Genomic DNA, 18,230 nt, shown 5'->3' on the forward strand with positions numbered 1-18,230 from the left:
GCCAGACAGGAGTTCAGTGCCAGTCTGCCATCCCTGGGCAGGTCTGGTGGAGCTCACTCCAGAGCATATCAGCAGTGTGCAGGATGAAGTCTTGCTGATAATAGTCCTATCTCCTAACAACAGCCTTACTTCTGTAGTCTCAGGCTGCTGAGTGGGACACACAAACTAAAAGACATGAGGAGGCCCCCAGGGCCCTCACCAGCATTTCCTGAGAGGAAGTGAGGTGAGCTCCAAGCAGGCTGACCAGGGTCACCCATGAGAGCAAGCACCCCAACATGCTCTCTGAGCCCACCTGCTGACTCTGACCAGCTGAGAGGAGGAGAAATGAGGGGCCCTTCTGGAACAATAGACAACAGTTCCTATAATCTCTAGGCTGACAATATATCCTTGTTGATTCATTGCTGACCCAGTTTGCCCCTATTGTCACAGTGTAATTATTAACACGCCCTTTTAATGTAAGTCTAACAATTCTTCCTGCTGCGTCTGGTAAGATGGAGTCTGATTGCTTTTAAGAATCTGAATGACTCCCTGGATTTGGAGATGCTATGCTCTCTTAGTTGCGGACGTGTACACTCTCTGTGAGGTTGTTAAGATGGAATTGCTCACATTCCACTCCTTTAATGATTTGTGAAGAGCTCCCACAGCCAAGGTGTCTGAAGATGGGGGAAGGGAAGAGCATGCTGGAGCCACATGGTCCTGGCAGTTAGCACCCTCTTCAGCAGGCCCCAGCAGGAGGGGGGCCTCCCTCTTCCTTGTGGGGAAAGAGGAGAGCCAGATGTTCTTTTTTTTTTTTTTAAGACAGACAGACAGATAGACAGTGTGAGCAGGGGAGGGGCAGAGGGAGAGGGAGACACAAAATCCAAAGCAGGCCCCAGGCTCAGAGCTGTCAGCACAGAGCCCGACACAGGGCTTGAACTCACGAACCGTGAGATCATGACCTGAACTGAAGTTGGATGCCTAACTGACTGAGCCACTCAGGTGCCCCAAGAGCCAGGTGTTCTTAAAGAAGGTCCTTTGTGTAGAGGACACACAGCTTCAGGCCAGTAGTACTAGAAATGAGAAATTGGAGGAATTTAGGATGAAATTGCAACCTCCTAATGCTTCATGGCTGCAAGGACACAGGGCTCTTGAATAAAGCCTATTTGTTCTCATGGGCAAAATCTCCCAGAATCCATCTTCCTAGGGGTGATCCTCCCTAGGTCCAAAAAGACCAATTTGTGGCTATACTTGGGCCAGACACATACCAGAGACTAAACAGGTCTCCCCAAAGCAGATGATTCTGCCTGAGATTGGCAGACTCCTTTAAGGAGGGCCTAAAAGACCATCTAAAAGGGAAGGGCAGAAAATCATGGTGAAGCCAGAGAAACCCTATCATTGGGATTGGGAGCCAGGTGGGGTTTGTCCCAGACCTAGTGTCCCCCAGGTTCTACTGAACGGCCAATATTGAGTCCTGCCTTTCCAGGGGCGTAGGATGCTTCTGGAGCCTTGGAACCTCCCCTGTGTGAGTGGATGAGGCTGGAAGAGCATCCCACAGGGAAATCCTGCCCAGCTGGCCCTGACACTACAACCTACTCCCCTCCCTGGTCCCCATGTAAGAGAAGTGACAGGGCCAAGGGGAAAGTAAGATCATGTACAATCAATCAGAGCCCACATGTACAAGCCAGCAATCAGTGAGCTGGATGCTGGGTGCAACAGGCTCCCCATCCATCCACCTGGGTCCCAGAGCCTCCTTGGCTATTGCGCTTTCATTGCACTTACAGGAAACTGCCGACTTTTGTATCCTTGTATGAGACCCTTTTTGTTGGGTTCTCTGGATGCACATTTAAGAACATCACTGAAAACCAATGTGCCCCCTGGAGCAGCGGACTCACGTCAGTGCCTGGGGCCGGCCAGGTGGCATGGTTGGCGTGGAGTGCGAGCACTTGGTGGAGGCTGGCTTCTCCTGCAGCACAGCGGCGCTCTCTAGTGTTCCAGGGCTAAAACAGCGAATTCCGGGTTTCAAGTAAAAAAAATAAACTGAAGTTTGGGGTCTGGGCCTTCTCTTTTGCCCTCTGGCTCTAGGGAAGGACTGGCAAGACTCTGTGATGATAATCTCATTTTAAGAGGCTTCACGTTAATTCAGGAAGCTGAATTGCTCCCATTCTCAACGATGCAGAAGTGGACCTTTTAAAAATTGTAAAACCTGGCAGAATCTCAGGAGACAAGAAAAGGAAGGGAAGGAACAATGCTAGCCAAAGGAACATGAAGTGGATACCCCTGGAAGTGAGGGCACTGCCACAACCATGCTAGTTTAGGAGGAAATGACCACTCAGGACCAATGACACTGACCCTTTCTACACTCTAGCTGCCCCCCACCGTCTCCCACTGTTTCCCAGAAATTATGCCTTCAAGCCATCCACAGCCTTCTGGGTAAAATGCCACAGGCTCCTCCTTTATCCCTCATCACTACCTGTCCAAATTTATTTTGCACAGTTAACTGCCTTCCTGTCTTGACCAATCCATTAATTCAGTATTTTCCTAGTACTCCTAACTTCAACCTCCTATGCAATATTTGTGCCAGCATGCCGAACGATTTAAAACTCTGCTTCCTCTGGTGTCTACATGTGTTTTTCCTTTTCATAAGTATGTAACTGATGGCATCTTCCTTTATAACTTTGGCTACCAGAAAGCTCAGGCAAAATTGAAATTTCACTATATCAATTGTGCAGTCTTTTTTAGCCACATATTTTTAAAATGGTTTTTTGGGTTTTTTTTGTTTTTTTTTTGTTTTTTTTTTTTTGAGAGAGAGAGAGAGAGAGAGAGAGAGAGAGAGAGAGAGAGAGAAAGAGAAAGCGTGCGTGCCCATACAAGCTGGGCAGGGGCAGAGAAGGAGAGGGACAGAGGTTCCAAAGCAGGCTTTGTGCTGACGATGGCAGAGAGCCTGACGCAGGGCTCGAACTCACGAACCACAAGATCATGACCTGAGCAGAAGTCAGACACTTAACTGAGCCACTCAGGCACCCCTAAATTGTTTTTATTTTTTTTATTTTTTTAAATTTTTTTTTTCAACGTTTATTTATTTTTGGGACAGAGAGAGACAGAGCATGAACGGGGGAGGGGCAGAGAGAGAGGGAGACACAGAATCGGAAACAGGCTCCAGGCTCTGAGCCATCAGCCCAGAGCCCGACGCGGGGCTCGAACTCACGGACCGCGAGATCGTGACCTGGCTGAAGTCGGACGCTTAACCGACTGCGCCACCCAGGCGCCCCCCTAAATTGTTTTTAAATTAAGGTGTAATTTGCATACCATACTATGCACTCTTTTAAAATGTGTATTTAAAACTTTTTAGTGTTTATTTTATTTTTGAGAGAGAGAGAAAAAGAGAGAGACAGCACATGAGCAGGGGAGGGGTAGAGAAAGAGGGAGACACAGAATCAGAAGCAGGCTCCAAGCTCTGAGCTGTCAGTACAGAGCACAACATGGGGCTCGATCTCATGAACCACAAGATCATGACCTGAGCTCAAGTTGGATGCTTAACCTACTGAGACACCCAGGTGCCCCTAAAATGTGTATTTTAGTGGTTATTACTATATTCACAAAGTTGTACAACCATCAGCTTTTTCTAACTCCAGGACTTTTTCATCACCTCCCCCCAAACTCTGTACCCATTAGCAGGGACTCCCCATTTTCCTCTTTTCCTAGCCCTTGGCAACCACTGATCTACTTTCTGTCCATATGGATTTATCTATTCTGAACATTTCAGATAAGTGGAATCATACAATATGTGACCTTTGTGACTGACTTGCTTCACTTGATGTTTTCAAGGTTGGTCCATGCTATAGCATGAATCATTATTCCATTGAGTGATTTACTACATCTTGTTCATCCATACATCAGTTGATGGGCATCTCGGTTGTTTCCATTTTTTGGTTATCAAAAAGAATGCTGCTATCAAACATATGAGTACAGAGTTTTTTTGTGGATATGTGTTTTTCAGTTCTCCTGTATATATACCTAGGAGTGGAATTGCCAGGTCATATGGTAATTTTATGTTTAACCGTTTAAGGAAGTGCCATAGTGTTTTTCAAAGTGATCAGTTGCATATTTTTTGTTCTTTTCTCCGAGGCATAACTTTTACCTTTCTTTGTATTTTACTTTAATGTTACCATTTTCTTATTGTATTCAAATTATTAGCTACCTCAAAGACTTCAAGGGATGAGATGGGATATAAATACATTAAAAAGATGCAGAAATTTGTTGTCACCCCTTTTTTGCACTGCATCATGTGAAGAAAGATCTGGAGGGACCCAGGGAGGAGCAAGGACTCATGCTTGTCTGTTTTATCAAGGAGTTTACATCTGGTCAACAGAGGCAGTCAATGCAGTTGTTACTGAGGACATGAGACATGGGTGAGGTAGGGGTGGCTATATGCTGGATATATGCAGGGATAGGAAATGTTACTTTTAACTAGAATGATCTCTTTAGGTTCATAGAAGGGAGAGAAGTAGCCCTGAGTAGGGGAATATCTGTTAATTTGGAGAGAATTCTGAGTATTTTCCAGGGAGCAAAGAGAGGTTCTACTGTCTGACCTCTTGATCAAAGGCACCATACTTCCCATCATTCCTCTGACATCCAGCATATTTCAATTGTTTGACAAGGATAAAAGAATTAGCTATTTCTGAGAACCTGTCATATGCCAGATGCTCTACTAGGCACTTTACACACAGTATCTCAGTCCTTGTAATAAGAACTCCATGAAGTTCTTATCAAACTTATCAAAATTTCTCTAGTAGTAAGCGAGTGTCAAGGAGCCCAGGCTTTCTGCAGGTGCCACTCTGCATATGGTTTCTGTACGCACAACCCAGGGGCCCCTGCCTCCTACTCCTGATTCTGGCAACTGCCCCACCTTATTTCTTGAGCTGGGGTCTGCCACAGGCCCGTGTTAGTCATTCATGGAAGAGCATGTCCTGCCTCCATGTGGAATGGATTCAGTGGTTCCTGGGATGACTCCCACAGAAGGGCCTTGATCAATGCAGAAGTGAGCCTGGCCCTCCCTGAGTCACCCACTTGGACAGAGTACCCTCTTGGAGAGAGTACTTAGCTTCAGGGGGTAGTGACAGGCAAAAGGCAAACACTCCTGGCCAGGACAGGCCCTTCTGGCTTAGATGACAGAGTCTTACTCCCAAGAGACACTCCAAGAACCAACTAGACCAAGACCAACTAGCAGCAAAAACCTAGGGTGTAAACAAGGCCAGGAGAGGCATTCCCAGCCAGGAGAACCAGAAGTCACTGCTGTCACCTGTGGGGCAGCTACAGCCTGTGAAAGGTCTGCAGGAACCAAGGCTCCTCTCTTAGCATTCCTCCCTCTGAGAGGGCTGGTTGGCCTCCAGTTGGTTCGAAGACCAGCCCAGGAAGGGAAAACACAAATCCTCGCTTCTTGAAAGGAGACCGTGGCCTGACCCATCTCCCGTGAATGTCTCCTTTAGGAGTCTCAGGTGAAGGACTGGTTGAGAAGGCCCAGGCTTTGACCCCAGGTGATTTTTTATACATGCTGTGAAGCGAGACCATTTACTTCAGCTGTTTAAGTCTCAGCTGATTATGTGTAAAACAGAAGTAATATTCACTTTTGCACAATTATTGTGATGCTTCAAAGAGATAATAGATGTAAACACTTCGTCTAGAACCTGACTCAAAGTGCCGGCTGAAAATAAATGCTAGTGTGAAGATGATGGTGATGATGAGGACAATGATAATGTTTACAGAGGGGTGATGGTCTAAAAGTCACAGAGCAGGAAGTCGTGCTAATAAGGAACTCTTCAGGTTCATGCCATTCATGTGGCTCCACAGAAAGGCAGAGAGGTAGATTTAAAAAGCTCTGTGTCCCATGGGTACTCTGCAAAGTCAGAACAACTCTGTTCTGCCCTGACACTCGAGCTTAGAGACAGAGATTATCCAGGAACCCCAGTGGTGTCGCTTCTCTTTCTTATCAGGATCGTGGAAGTATGGGGGAGCTCCGTTGCTTCACAATTCTGCAAGATTCTCCCTTGGTCCTGTGCACTTTCTCTTTTCCACAACCAAATCCTCTGCTGCTTCACTTCTGAATCTCTGCTTAGGAATAAAGCACCCCCTATCCATTCTCACATCACAATAATTACAGCCGAAGTGTTTAGAAACATGGCATGGTGAGTCTGCCTATGGAGTGGTAGGAGGGTCCTTAGTGAGGTAAGAAAATACCTGAAATTAACACTCATGATCTTCAGAGAAGTCAGGCCCTATTTTTGGAAATTAGTTGAGAGGCTATAACAGGCCCCAGGTGGTTAGGGCTGTTGCCCGCAGTCTGGGATGTGAGAGGCGCACATTTCTAACAGTCTGCTTTTTAGCAATGGCTGTTCAAGAGGGAACCACTGAGGCAAACCTCTAAGTCATGCTGAGGAAGAAATGGGTTGGGGATAAGGAACAAGTGGTGAGAATGGGAAACTAGCCAAATACAATTGACCCATGAACAAGGGGGTTGGGGTACTGACCCCTCCTTCACCCACACAGTCGAAAATCTCATGTATTACTTTTGACTCCACCAACACTTAACTACTAAGAGCCTACCATTGATCAGAAGCCTTACTGATAACATACACAGTCCATTAACATATGTATTTTTTTAATGTTTATTTATTTTTGAGAGAGAGAGACAGATCATGAGTGGAGGAGGGGCAGAGACAGAGGGAGACACAGAATCCGAATCAGGCTCCAGGCTCTGAGCTGTCAGCACAGAGCCTGAAGTGGGGCTCGAACTCACTAACCGTGAGATCATGACTTGAGTCGAAGTCGGATGCTCAACCGACTGAGCCACCCAGTGGCCCCACAATTAACATATTTTTTATGTTGAATATATTATTACTGTATTCTTATAATAAAGTTAGCTAGAAAAAAGAAAATGTTATTATGAAAATCATAAGGAAGAGAAATACATTTACAGTACCATACTTATTTACTAAAACAAAAACAAACAAAACAAAACAAAAAACAAAAACCTTGTGTATGTGGACCCATGGAATTCAAACCCATTGCTCAAGGGTCAACAGTAGTAATTGTACTGCTTCTCTGGAATTAGCCCTTAATTCCTTAGCCTGGGCTCAGGGCATATCAACACATCTGAGAAAATATCTCTTTAAAGACAAGCCTGAACGGTCCTTTGAATGCTGTTTTGTGTTTCCTGGGTTACTTTTCTGCATTGGTGGGCAGATCTCAAATAAAAGGCAGAGCCGTTGCCATTGGCCAGATCTCTGCCTCGGGGCAGAGGACCAAGAGTGGACTCCGGAAAGGGCCTGGAACTCTGTGACAACAGAAGGAGCTTCTTCTCAGACTCCCCCATATCAACTGAGAGCTCCAAGAGACAGGCAATGTCTCTGGAAGACCTGTGGCACTGAGCACAGCAAGAGCCAACAGCCACCTGTGTGTCCTCTCCCCAAACTAGGGCCCAACGCCAAGCAGTCTTGGCCCTTTGTGGCGCTCTGGGGAGGCTCCATGAAGTTCCCTGGGTGTGTGGCCAGCTGCAGAGCTGCCTGTCGCCTGCTGGGCCAGTAAATCAGCTGCTTCTTTTCTTTCCATGGTCTGAATAGACTATTTCTGCCTGGGGCTGATCTCTGGACACAGTGTGGCTGCGGGGAATTCAGCCCTGGATGCTGGAGCCTTCCCTATGTACCTCAGGAGCCAGCTGGACCCTGTTTATCACTTCCCAGGGCTCAAGGGTGGCTAAAGGTGTCCTAATGCGACTCAGTTAACTATGAACTTCCCACTGTTTCCCAAGACCCCACGTCTGTTTATAGTGCAGAACTCTGGGAAAGGCTCCATGCATCACGACCCCACAGAGACCCCCAGAAGAGCCCCAACTGTCTCCTGGAGCACCCTGTCGGCTCCTCAACCTGGGGCACTCATTTTGGAAATGTGGCCTTCTCAGAAGAGATTACCCCTCAGGGCTGGGCATGATATTTCTGTGACATGAGATGGCCTTCAAAAGATAAATCTATGGCTCCTTTAAAATCTCATGAAAACTCATCCTTCTCTAAGGTGACAAGTCTTGGGTCACTTCCTGCTTTCCTTCACCCTGATCATGCCTCCTCTGGGCCACACGGCAAACAAGTGCCTCTTCCCTTTTGCAAGTAATTACAGTTCGAACTCTAACTGCCAGGTAATTGATGTAAAACAGCAAATATTAAAGTGAGTTAAAATGCTAATACTCCTCCCTTGTTTTGAACAGGAACTGAAATTCTTGGCAAGTCAGTTCGTATTATATTCTCTACGTTAGGAGTGTGCACATTTTTTGCAGTTGGCTACATGCTGCTGCCACTGTTTGCTTACTTCATCAGAGACTGGCGGATGCTGCTGCTGGCGCTGACGGTGCCGGGGGTGCTGTGCATCCCCCTGTGGTGGTGAGTGTGGCTTGGTCCCAGACAGCCCCCTGCTGCGGGCCAGCATGCCTGGAGCCAGAGCCTGGTGTGGATCCTCCTCGCGTGGGCTTGTGTGACCTCAGCGCGGCTGGCTGAGGCTGGGGTTTTGGAGCCCGTAGAGTGTCTGCCTCGCTGTGGGTGGGCCTGTGTGCTGGGGTTTGATTCTCCATGGTCCCCGCAAAGCACAGTTCTCAGGAAACGCCCCCCCCCCAACAGGCTCCCCGCCACAGGCTCACCCAACTTGATGTTGGCTGTTGATGTTGCTTGTGGAGTTGTTACTGTGGGGTTCTGTTGTTTCCAATTCTGTCCCACCCTGCTCTTTCCACACTGTCTGTCTCTAGGAAATCTCTTTCTCCTTATGGATTCATCTAGTGTCATTTCCTCAGGCTTCTCTATCACAAGGTGATTAACATGTACGTTGCTCCTATTTATCTGCTTTGTCTTGAAGGGCGAAAGAATTACTTTAGTTTAATAAGTTGTTAGAGAAATGTTCTCTCCTTCCATAATCCTGCCACCCAATTTTGACACATTGGTGTGGGAATAACCAAGTTTGGAGATACTGGGTCCCAGTTTCACCCAACATGATTATGTGGGAAATTTCAGGTGAGAGAAGAGATTAGAATCATGGAATAAGGTTCCAGTTGCACCCTCTTTTTGGGGATTCCCCCATTTTTTTGTATTTTGGGTCCCCCCCCATATTTAAGTAAGAGGAAAGGGGATTTCTTCTATTGGTGGGTCTCTCTCTCTCTCTCTCTCTCTCTCTCGTTAATCCTTCTTGGTTTGGTTTCAGGTTATCAATATCAAATCTCCCCGTAGTGACAGGTTTTACCAAACTGCTTGATCTGTGCCTGCTTACACACAATGAAAGTTTCTTTGACCAGTTTTAAAAACTCATGGTTTAGACTAGCTCTTATGGTTTCCCTGTCCTGTGGACACAGCCTAGGAAGTTGCCAGAAGGTCTTTTATCTTCCTGCAATTGTTAGACAGCCATACAGACTGACAGCACATTTTGGCCTCCTTGGACTGGATAGCTCAGGTTGGACCACTCCAAGCTACTGTCTTTTTATCACCTCTAAGACTGCTATGTTTTTCAGTGTAAATTCTTGGCATACATGTGCCTGGGAGGAGAAAGCACTTTTTTTCCTTACTTCTCTGGAATTTGAGAGACACTGTTTTCAAGGTTAGCTACTATTCTGATTTGGAGGTTTCTTCTGGAACCCAGTCTGAGGGTCAGGAAAGCTTATGGGAAATAAGGACAGACCATTAACTACAGAGCTCTGTCTCCAGGGAAGCACCCCAGATTTACAAGAGAAGGGCAATTTCCTGGAATGAGAGCCAGCATCATCATTATCATCAACATTACCTTCATCACATCTTCTGTCCCTGTTTCGATAATTCCCTTGCTAACTGAATTTATTATAAGAGATGGTGGTGACCAGAGATTCTCTCAAGACACGAGACAAGATTATTCAAAGGTTATTTTCTGCCTCTTCACACAAATGATGTTAATAATCTATGATTCCTGGTTGCTGTTTTGGCATAAGACACCAGTACTTCTAAAATATGTTATAATAATATGTTATTGGTATGTGCTCCTATAAGAGAGAGAGAGAGAGAGAGAGGGAATAAAAATAGAAGGGCCCTGACTGACCATTAGAGATTAGTATGGATTTTAATTTCTGGGGCTTGGACCTTTGCCTCAGGCCCAGATACAGCAGCAAGGAACCACTCTGGTAGGTCAGCCCCTTCGGTTTCCAGCTGAGGAGGTCCATCCCATGAGGAGCTGCATTACTCTTGCCTTAAGGAGAGTTCTTGCTTCTGTTGGTTGCCCATGGGCTGACCCATGAATGCTCCCGGCTGTAGGCACACTGTACCAGGGACAGGACTGCCTTAGACAGAGGGCAGCCCTGGGCCAGCACTACAAAGCTGAGTGCTTATGCTGAAAGTTTAACAACAGTCTTATCATTCCCCTATAAAAACAGAATAGTTTTCTTATGAATGCCTCGTCCCTGAGGGTGGGACTTCCGGAAGCCATACTCATCAGTCTAGGGGGGTTGGGGTGATTGGGGGGTCAGGTTAGGGCTGCTGCACTTCCTGCTGTCTGCTCAATGTATGATAGAGACTCTCTAGCAATGCCCTTCTCCTGTTCAACTTGAATTCAATACCTAGAGAGGCTACGGTGTATAACCTCATATGGTACTCCATTAAATTTTGAAATAATCAGCTAGACTTAATTCTCCATGCAGTAAAAAGCCATGGCAATCCAAAAATAGAGATCACAGCAGCCCTGAGTATGGTGGCCTGGAAATGGGAGTAAACCCATGCAGAGCCCTGCAGGTAGTCTGGGGAATTTTTTATGTCCCAGGTTCCTTTTTTGTTTGTTTGTTTATGTTTACTTATTTATTTAGAGAGAGAGAGAGACGGGGGTGGGGGGCACCCACGACCAGGGGAGGGGCAGAGAAAGAGAGAGAGAGAGAATCTCAAGTAGGTTCTGTGCTGTCAGCACAGAGCCCGACATGGGACTTGATCTCACAAACTGTGAGATCACGACCTGAGACGAAATCAAGAGTCGCCAACTGAGCCACCCAGCCAACCCTGTCCCAAGTTCCCTTTAAAAGGTTTAGCAAGGGGCACCTGGGTGGCTCAGTTGGTTGAGCATCTGACTTCGGCTCAGATCATGATCTCACGGTTTGTGGGTTCAAGCCCCACGTCAGGCTCTGTGCTGACAGCTCAGAGCCTGGACCCTGCTTTGGGTTCTGTGTCTCCCTCTCTCTCTGCCCTCCTCAACTTGTGCTCTGTCTCTCTTTGTCTCTTAAAAATGAATAAATGTTAAAAAAAAATATTTTTAAAAAGGTTTGGCAAGAAGTGACTACAGGTATGAATGGAGTATGTGTATAGGGGGTGAGAAAGAGCCAATAGATGCAACTTGAAGAACTAATAGAAGCTTTTCAATATCTAGCTGACTAAACATTAGGAACTTGAGGTCGATGATGGCCCTGAAAGCCTGTGGAAGGAAAGGTAGAGTATTTCTAACAACAACCTGGTGGGGGAAAGACATTGCTCAGAATCAGAAGTAAAGCATACATGTATATATACATGAAGTATACAGTGGCTGGGAAGTAAGGCCTCAAATTCTGCACTAACACAGTAGCCACTAGCCACATGCAGCTATGTAAATTAAAATTAATTAAAAATAAATAAAATTAAAAATTCATTTCCTCAGTCACACTAGTTACACTAGCTCAACAGCATGTGGTTATTGGCTACTATATTGAACAAAACAGCTATAGAACACTGCAGAAAGTTCTCTTGGACAGCACAGCTCAATTACTGAAGGTCAGTGACCTAACATCACAGTTGCTACAGGGACCAACTAAGAGTAGATTCCAAAAAATATAAACTGGGTTCATTTTTCAACTCATGTGCTAATAGGCTGGGGGAGGAGGCTGAGGGTTGACCATTTGATAAGTTGTGTTTTGCTCTGAGATTAATTCCTATTGAGGCTTTAGAGGGGCACATGCAATTATAGGAGGCCCCTATACCTATTACATGTGATTTATTTTCTGGGATAACTGAGTACTGACAAATAGGTGAGAAAAACAAGAGAAGAATGGCGGAAGAATGGCTAAGAGATTTTGAGAAATAAAAAGTAGAAAAGAACAGAAAATATAAATAAAGTATGAAAAAATAAATAGAAATAGAAAAATTAGGAAAGAATAGAAGTCAAGTGTGTGTAATAAGAAAAGTTTCTAGATGGTTAAAAAAAAAAAAGATAACATTGACTGTCTCCCAAAAACTGGTTTGATTACTCACTGGCGAGTCTGTTGAGAGCCACAGGGATAGCCCATCGGAGGGTGTCCATATGTACATCTTCTCCTCTGACTGTAAGAAGAGCCCAGAAAGCACAGATGCCTTGGCCACCCTTTACCTGATAAACTTTTGAGCTTCGTCATCTGGGGCCCCAGGAATTCTTCAAGGGATGGAGACACTAAAAAGACACTAGATTGTGTTTCTTTTATGACCCACCCTGGCTATTACATTTGAGATGACTTTCTCCCACTGCCCTGGCTTACACGCACCCACAGTTAATGTTACTCCTTATGGTCTGGTTCTGGCTTCAAGTACAACTGATGATGATTGGTCTTATGGTTTGATCAAGACTTTGAAACTTGGAGGTGCTTTTGTTTATTCCTATTATCAATGGAAATCTTATGAGGTGCCCCCCTTCCTGATTTCCTTTAAACAGGCACACTACAATTTCACAAAATAAAAATCATTTGGGGGGAACTTGTGGTGAACACTATGAAAGCTTGTATTCTGAAAAATTATAAACCCTTAAAAATTTATTCCAGGTTTATTCCTGAATCTCCCCGGTGGTTGATATCCCAGAGAAGATTTATAGAGGCTGAAAATATCATCCAAAAAGCTGCAAAAATGAACAACAAAGCGGCCCCGGTGGTGATTTTTGATCCTATGGAGGTAAACATTTGCAGATGTGCCCTCTTGAGGTCAGCCATACATTCTTGATTTCATGGAATGTAATTTAATCCGATGTGTTTTGAGTGCCCACTATGTACCACGTGCTGCATGCGTCCTTAGAGACATAGTGATGATTAAGTTCTGAGATGAAACCCACGTCAAAAGGCTGTGTATGAATTAGGTGCGATCATGTATGTAAACTGCTTAGCATAGAGCAAGTGTTGATTAAATACTAATTCCCTTTCCTTTGGCAAGTTTACTTCCAACTTTTTACTGGTACTGCTCCAAACCACTGGTGCAGTTGCATATCACATAATCTAAATGTCCACATTAAGTGGAAAAAAATGTAGTTGAGGGAAATTCCACGCAGGATTTACCCACTGTATTCTGAATCGTTCCAAAGTTGCTGAGGAAGCTGTATATGCCTTTAGTCTTGTTGTGTCGTGTCTAGAACCTAAAGGTGTGAAAGCACGGGCTCAAGGGTTCACCCCAAAAGGCTCGAAGGTTCACCCCTGAAGGCAAGAGACCATGCGAAAAAGATATTCCATGGTGGCAGCCACACTTCCTGACAGTCAGTGAAGACTTGCAGTGTCCCCATTCATGCCCTGTGCCACATCCTAGAGAAAATGAGAAAGTGAGATACAGTTCCTATGCTTAAGGAGCATAGCATGTAGCTAAGAGTGTCACCAAGATTAGATGAAACATAAATGATGCCAGGAGGGAGGAAATGCTTATGTATCCAAGGAGTAGATGCTGTGTGCCAGCAGAGAAAGGGAACAGACAGACTCAGAGCTGAAGAGGCAGGTCTGAACCAGGGGTGGGGGCCCTTAGATGAATGGAAAGAATGGAGCAGGGCTATCCTGGCTGGGAGAAGGGTAGGGGTCTGCTCAGGAAACCCAAAGAAGACTAGGGCAGCTGCAGCAACAGTATGCCTGCCCACATTGAAGTCCGCACTGTTGGCTTCCACAGAAAGCAGAACTTTCAGAGGGTGGTGGGCACACCACTGCTCCACCCCAAGGGCTTCCTCCGTCCCTGGCCTTTGGCACCTCTGTCAGAAGCAGATGTCCTGGCAATGGCTGGAGAGTTAATTACAGTGCCAGGAACCCAAGGTCCCAGAGGGCTGCTGGGACAGAGATTGCTGAATACTTCACTCTTCACATCAGGAATTCTGTTCCCCCCGTGGCTCAGTTGGTTAAGCATCTGATTTCAGCTCAGGTCATGATCTCATGGTTTGTGAGCTCGAGCCCTGCATGAGGCTCTGTGCCAACAGCTCAGAGCCAGGAGCCTGCTTCAAATTCTGTGTCTCCTGCTCTCTCTGCCCCTCCCCCCCGCCTCTCTGTCTCCAAAAATAAACATTAAAAAAATGTTTTAAAAAAAGAATTTCATTCCCAGCCTTAGATAATTTATTGGACATGGGGAGTGTCCAGTGAACTCTTCTGCATCTCAGGGCTGTGGTGGTTGTTTGTTGATATTTATTGGATATGTGATCTGATTCCTGTGTTTGAGGAATTTACAGTGTAGTAGTAGAAGGCAGACTTACAAGAGATAGTTAGAGGCAAATAAGAATAAAGTCCAGTGTCAAAACACATGCTTCTGATAGCATCTTGTTTCTTCCTACCATGAGGCATTTGGAGCCTGAATTGGACAAGCCTGCTGGAGGAAAGAGAGCCAGTGTTCATCTCTGCTGCTCACCTCCCGGTGACAGTGGAGAGGAGTCCTCTTAAGGAGGGTCCACAGAGACCTACGTCAGCAAGTGCGGCCTGCTCAGAATGATAATGGAGAGTCTACCAGATGCCAGGCATGGTATTCAAATTATTTGATGTTCATTCAAGCCATAGCTCGTGGATACTACTCTAGGCTCTTTTTTTCGGGAGAAGAAATTGAGGCACAGAGAAGTTAAGTAATTTGCCTAGAATTACACAGCTAGAAGTCTCACTAGAGCTGTCTGGTGCCAAAGTACATGCTCTTCACCACTGTGCTTTCTTATCTCATGGTAGAGGCAGTGGACAGGAAAAAATACAGAGTAGTATCATCTTGGAAAGTGATCTGGGGCTTCTCTGGCTTTCCTTCTCAAGCACCTTTAACCTGCTCATTGAGTCTGGTTCAAGGGCATTTTGGTGACTCCATACAGAGTCAAGCACTGGATATAAGAATATTCTTGTCCTGAGGTTTCCAAACCTGGCTGTCATCAAAATCACCCAAGGAGCTTTAAAAATACTGTCCTTGGAATGCCTGGGTGGCTCAGTCATTTGGATGTCCGACTTCGGCTCAGGTCATGATCTCATGGTCCGTGAGTTCGAGACCCACATGAGGCTCTGTGCTGATAGCTCAAAGCCTGGAGTCTGCTTCATATTCTGTGTCTCCCTCTCTCTCTGCCCCTTCCCCACTCATGCCGTGTCTCTCAAAAATAAATAAACATTAAAAAAATTGTTTTAAAAAAATACAGAATCCTAGGCTTCAGGGCCCACAGGAACTATTCAGATCCAGCAGGGCCAGGGTAAGACCTGGCGATCTGCATTTTCATAAAGCACCAAGTGTTAGCATAGACCTGGTGCCCAGGTCCTATCCATGCATGGCACCACTTCCAGAACCCCCATGAAGACTTCTAGTTCCCACTAGTTTATGCAGGGGCTTTGCTTTGTTGTGATAACAGGGTTCTACTGCCAGGGGCATGTTCTAGAGCTGCACACTCCAAATACTGTAGAAGAAGAAAGGCGATATGTCTGCGAACTGCAGGAGGAAGTGTGGTTATTCTTGGGAAGACAGATGCTCATATTTGGGGAACGCTTGCTACAATGGCCAGTCTGGCAGTCTTACTCCTTCATTGTAGACACTCCTTCCTCGGCCTCTTATTTTTTTAAATCTTTTTTTTTTAATGTTTATTTATTTATTTTTGAGAGAGAGAGAGAGAGAGAGAGAGAGAGAGAGAGAGAGAGAGGACACAAGTAGGGGAGGGGCAGAGAGAGAGAGAGAGAAGGAGACACAGAATCCGAAGCAGGCTCCAGACTCTGAGCTGTCAGCAGGGAGCCTGACACGGGGCTCAAACTCACCAACTGTGAGATCATGACCTGAGCTGAAGTCAGACGCTTAAGCGACTGAGCCACCCAGGTGCCCCTCAGCGTCTTACTGCACATGCACTCTATGTGCTCGCACTTTATCCCAAAAAGATTACCCACCTCAGGGCCTTGTAACTTTTTTACAAGTTCCACTGAGCTTGGTTATCTAGATTCCTAACACATGGCAAATTCACTTTAGTTAAATTAAAAATAAAGGAGGGAAGCCCATTGACAGCAGTAAGAAATTGCCACTAGCCAAATAGCACCTTTTCCTCAGTGATGCAGTAGTAGCAATAAGTATAGTTAAAATGTATTGGGTATCTACTATGGTTCAAGTACTATGCTAAGCTTTATACACATATATATGATCTCATGTAATCTTCTCAACTCCCAATTATTATACCTTTTTAACATACAAGTAAACTGAGGCTCAGGGGGAATAGTCACTTGCCCAAGGTCCCTCAGTCAGCCCAAATCCGTTCTGACTCTGAGACAACAACAAGAAAAATATAAAAAGCAGACATGAACCCCAAGGCAGTTAGGGGCTGCTTGGCCCTAAGGAGCACAGGTCCTAAGGATCACAGCTCCGTGTGATTAAGGTCACCACAGTGATGTGACCATGAGTCAAGAAAAGGCTGTTAGCAATCAGGCTTTATATGAAGAGACAGTGAAGCCAATGTTACATATTTCAAAGGCTTCTGTCTAAAATGGACCACAAGTATTTTAAAGTGTTAGAATAAGCATCATATATGTAGATGCCCTTATTCCCCTCAAATTCCAGACTTCTGAGCATACTCAAGGCGAAGCAGAGTTACAAGCATTAGTCTTTCCCACACTGTCATGGTTGAAGATACTTCCTTACTAACCTCTTCATCTCCTGGTTATTTGCATTATTTTAGCTACAGGAACTAAAACTCCCAAGCCAGCAGAAAATTCTCATTCTCAGCCTGTTCAGGACTCGGAACATTGCCACAATTACCATTATGTCTTTGATGTTGTGGTAAGTAACAAGTGATCTAGAAATGTGACATGCAGCCCATAAGTGTACAATTGATTTTCTTTAATCCACCGGGAACATCAGGGCATGGCCTGAGTTTTCCTGAGACAAAATAAAAATTATAGAATTCTAAGCCATTTGGAAATGTCTCCATTCAATTCACAGAACTGGATGCTGAAAAAAAAGTCACAAGGGATAATCTTTAGGTCTGCAGTCCTGTGGTCCACATGGAAAGGGTCTGCCAATCCTAGGGTAGTTGAGATGAAGACCATTAATGTTCCTGGTGCCTGAGACTGAGAGGGTAATTCAGCTCCTGCTTCTCCAAGCTGGACTGGCAGCTGACCAGTGACATCACAACATCCCCACTGCATCGGACTTCTGATAAGCTTTTCACCCTTGCCAATAGCAGACTACCCAGTGATTTTTCAGGCATAGAAATAATGAATTGACTCTGTAGGCTAGATTTGATGATGTATCTACCAAGAAGTGAGGAAGGGGAAAAGAAGACCTGCCTACCCGACAGTGGCAACACAAGAAATTGTAGGTTCAGAGACTGCAGTGAGTCTGCTTTTAGGGCCATCCTGTTTTGCAGTTAGAAGAAATCAATGACAGAGTTGTGCCCCTTGATACAGCAAGTGTGTCACAAGCACATGGCTTTCCTCACTCTACACCTGCTTACTTCTTCTATGTCAGCGTATGTCATTGGTGCAAATGTATCTCGAGTGCTACTGAACCAGTACTAGTCACTAGTTTTGCCTGCATTGTACTTATTACCAAATGCGACCATCGCGAAAATCCTCAGACTGATAACGTTCCATTTTTTCTTTTGTTTTGCATTAGCCCTTGTGCTACCCAACCCAGTAGAATATGTATAAAAAGATCCGACATTGTTCCTGAAAACATTTTTCAAATGTCCTCTGCTTTTCGGTCATGTCAATAATAAGCAAATTTCTGCACAGAGGAGTCTTTAAAGGGCAGTTGTTTTTTGCACAGAAAAGCTTCACGGTTATGTGGAAATTCACTGTAATGATGGGATATGGGCTGTGTACTGTGTGATACTTTGAACCATTATGGGGACTTTCATTCTTTTCCCCAAAGTGAGTTTTAATAAATTGATAGGAATTTACCGTAAGTGAATCCCATAGTATTACCTATGTATCTTCGTTTTTCTTTTTGATAAGAATGAAATCTGGATTTTATGTTCACTGACGTGACTGACAATCTTTCTTCAAATTATAGTTGTAAGGGAATGAGGATGTACACAAGCTGTTCAGG

The 18,230-nt window shown here is 45.2% G+C and overlaps 1 protein-coding gene across 2 annotated transcripts in view; it reads left to right on the forward strand.

Annotated features, from left to right (window-relative positions):
- LOC101095395 (solute carrier family 22 member 4) overlaps nt 1–18,230 on the forward strand; it is a 43,491-nt gene that overhangs the window by 14,730 nt on the left and 10,531 nt on the right. For both annotated transcript variants that reach the window (XM_006927585.4, XM_019831758.3), the window contains exons 4-6: nt 8,234–8,405; nt 12,776–12,902; nt 16,858–16,958. In XM_006927585.4, the coding sequence (XP_006927647.2) occupies nt 8,234–8,405; nt 12,776–12,902; nt 16,858–16,958 (400 nt within the window). The remainder of the gene's footprint in view (nt 1–8,233; nt 8,406–12,775; nt 12,903–16,857; nt 16,959–18,230) is intronic.

This window comes from Felis catus, chromosome A1, assembly GCF_018350175.1.
Source record: "Felis catus isolate Fca126 chromosome A1, F.catus_Fca126_mat1.0, whole genome shotgun sequence".
NCBI classification, from domain to species: Eukaryota; Metazoa; Chordata; class Mammalia; order Carnivora; family Felidae; genus Felis; species Felis catus.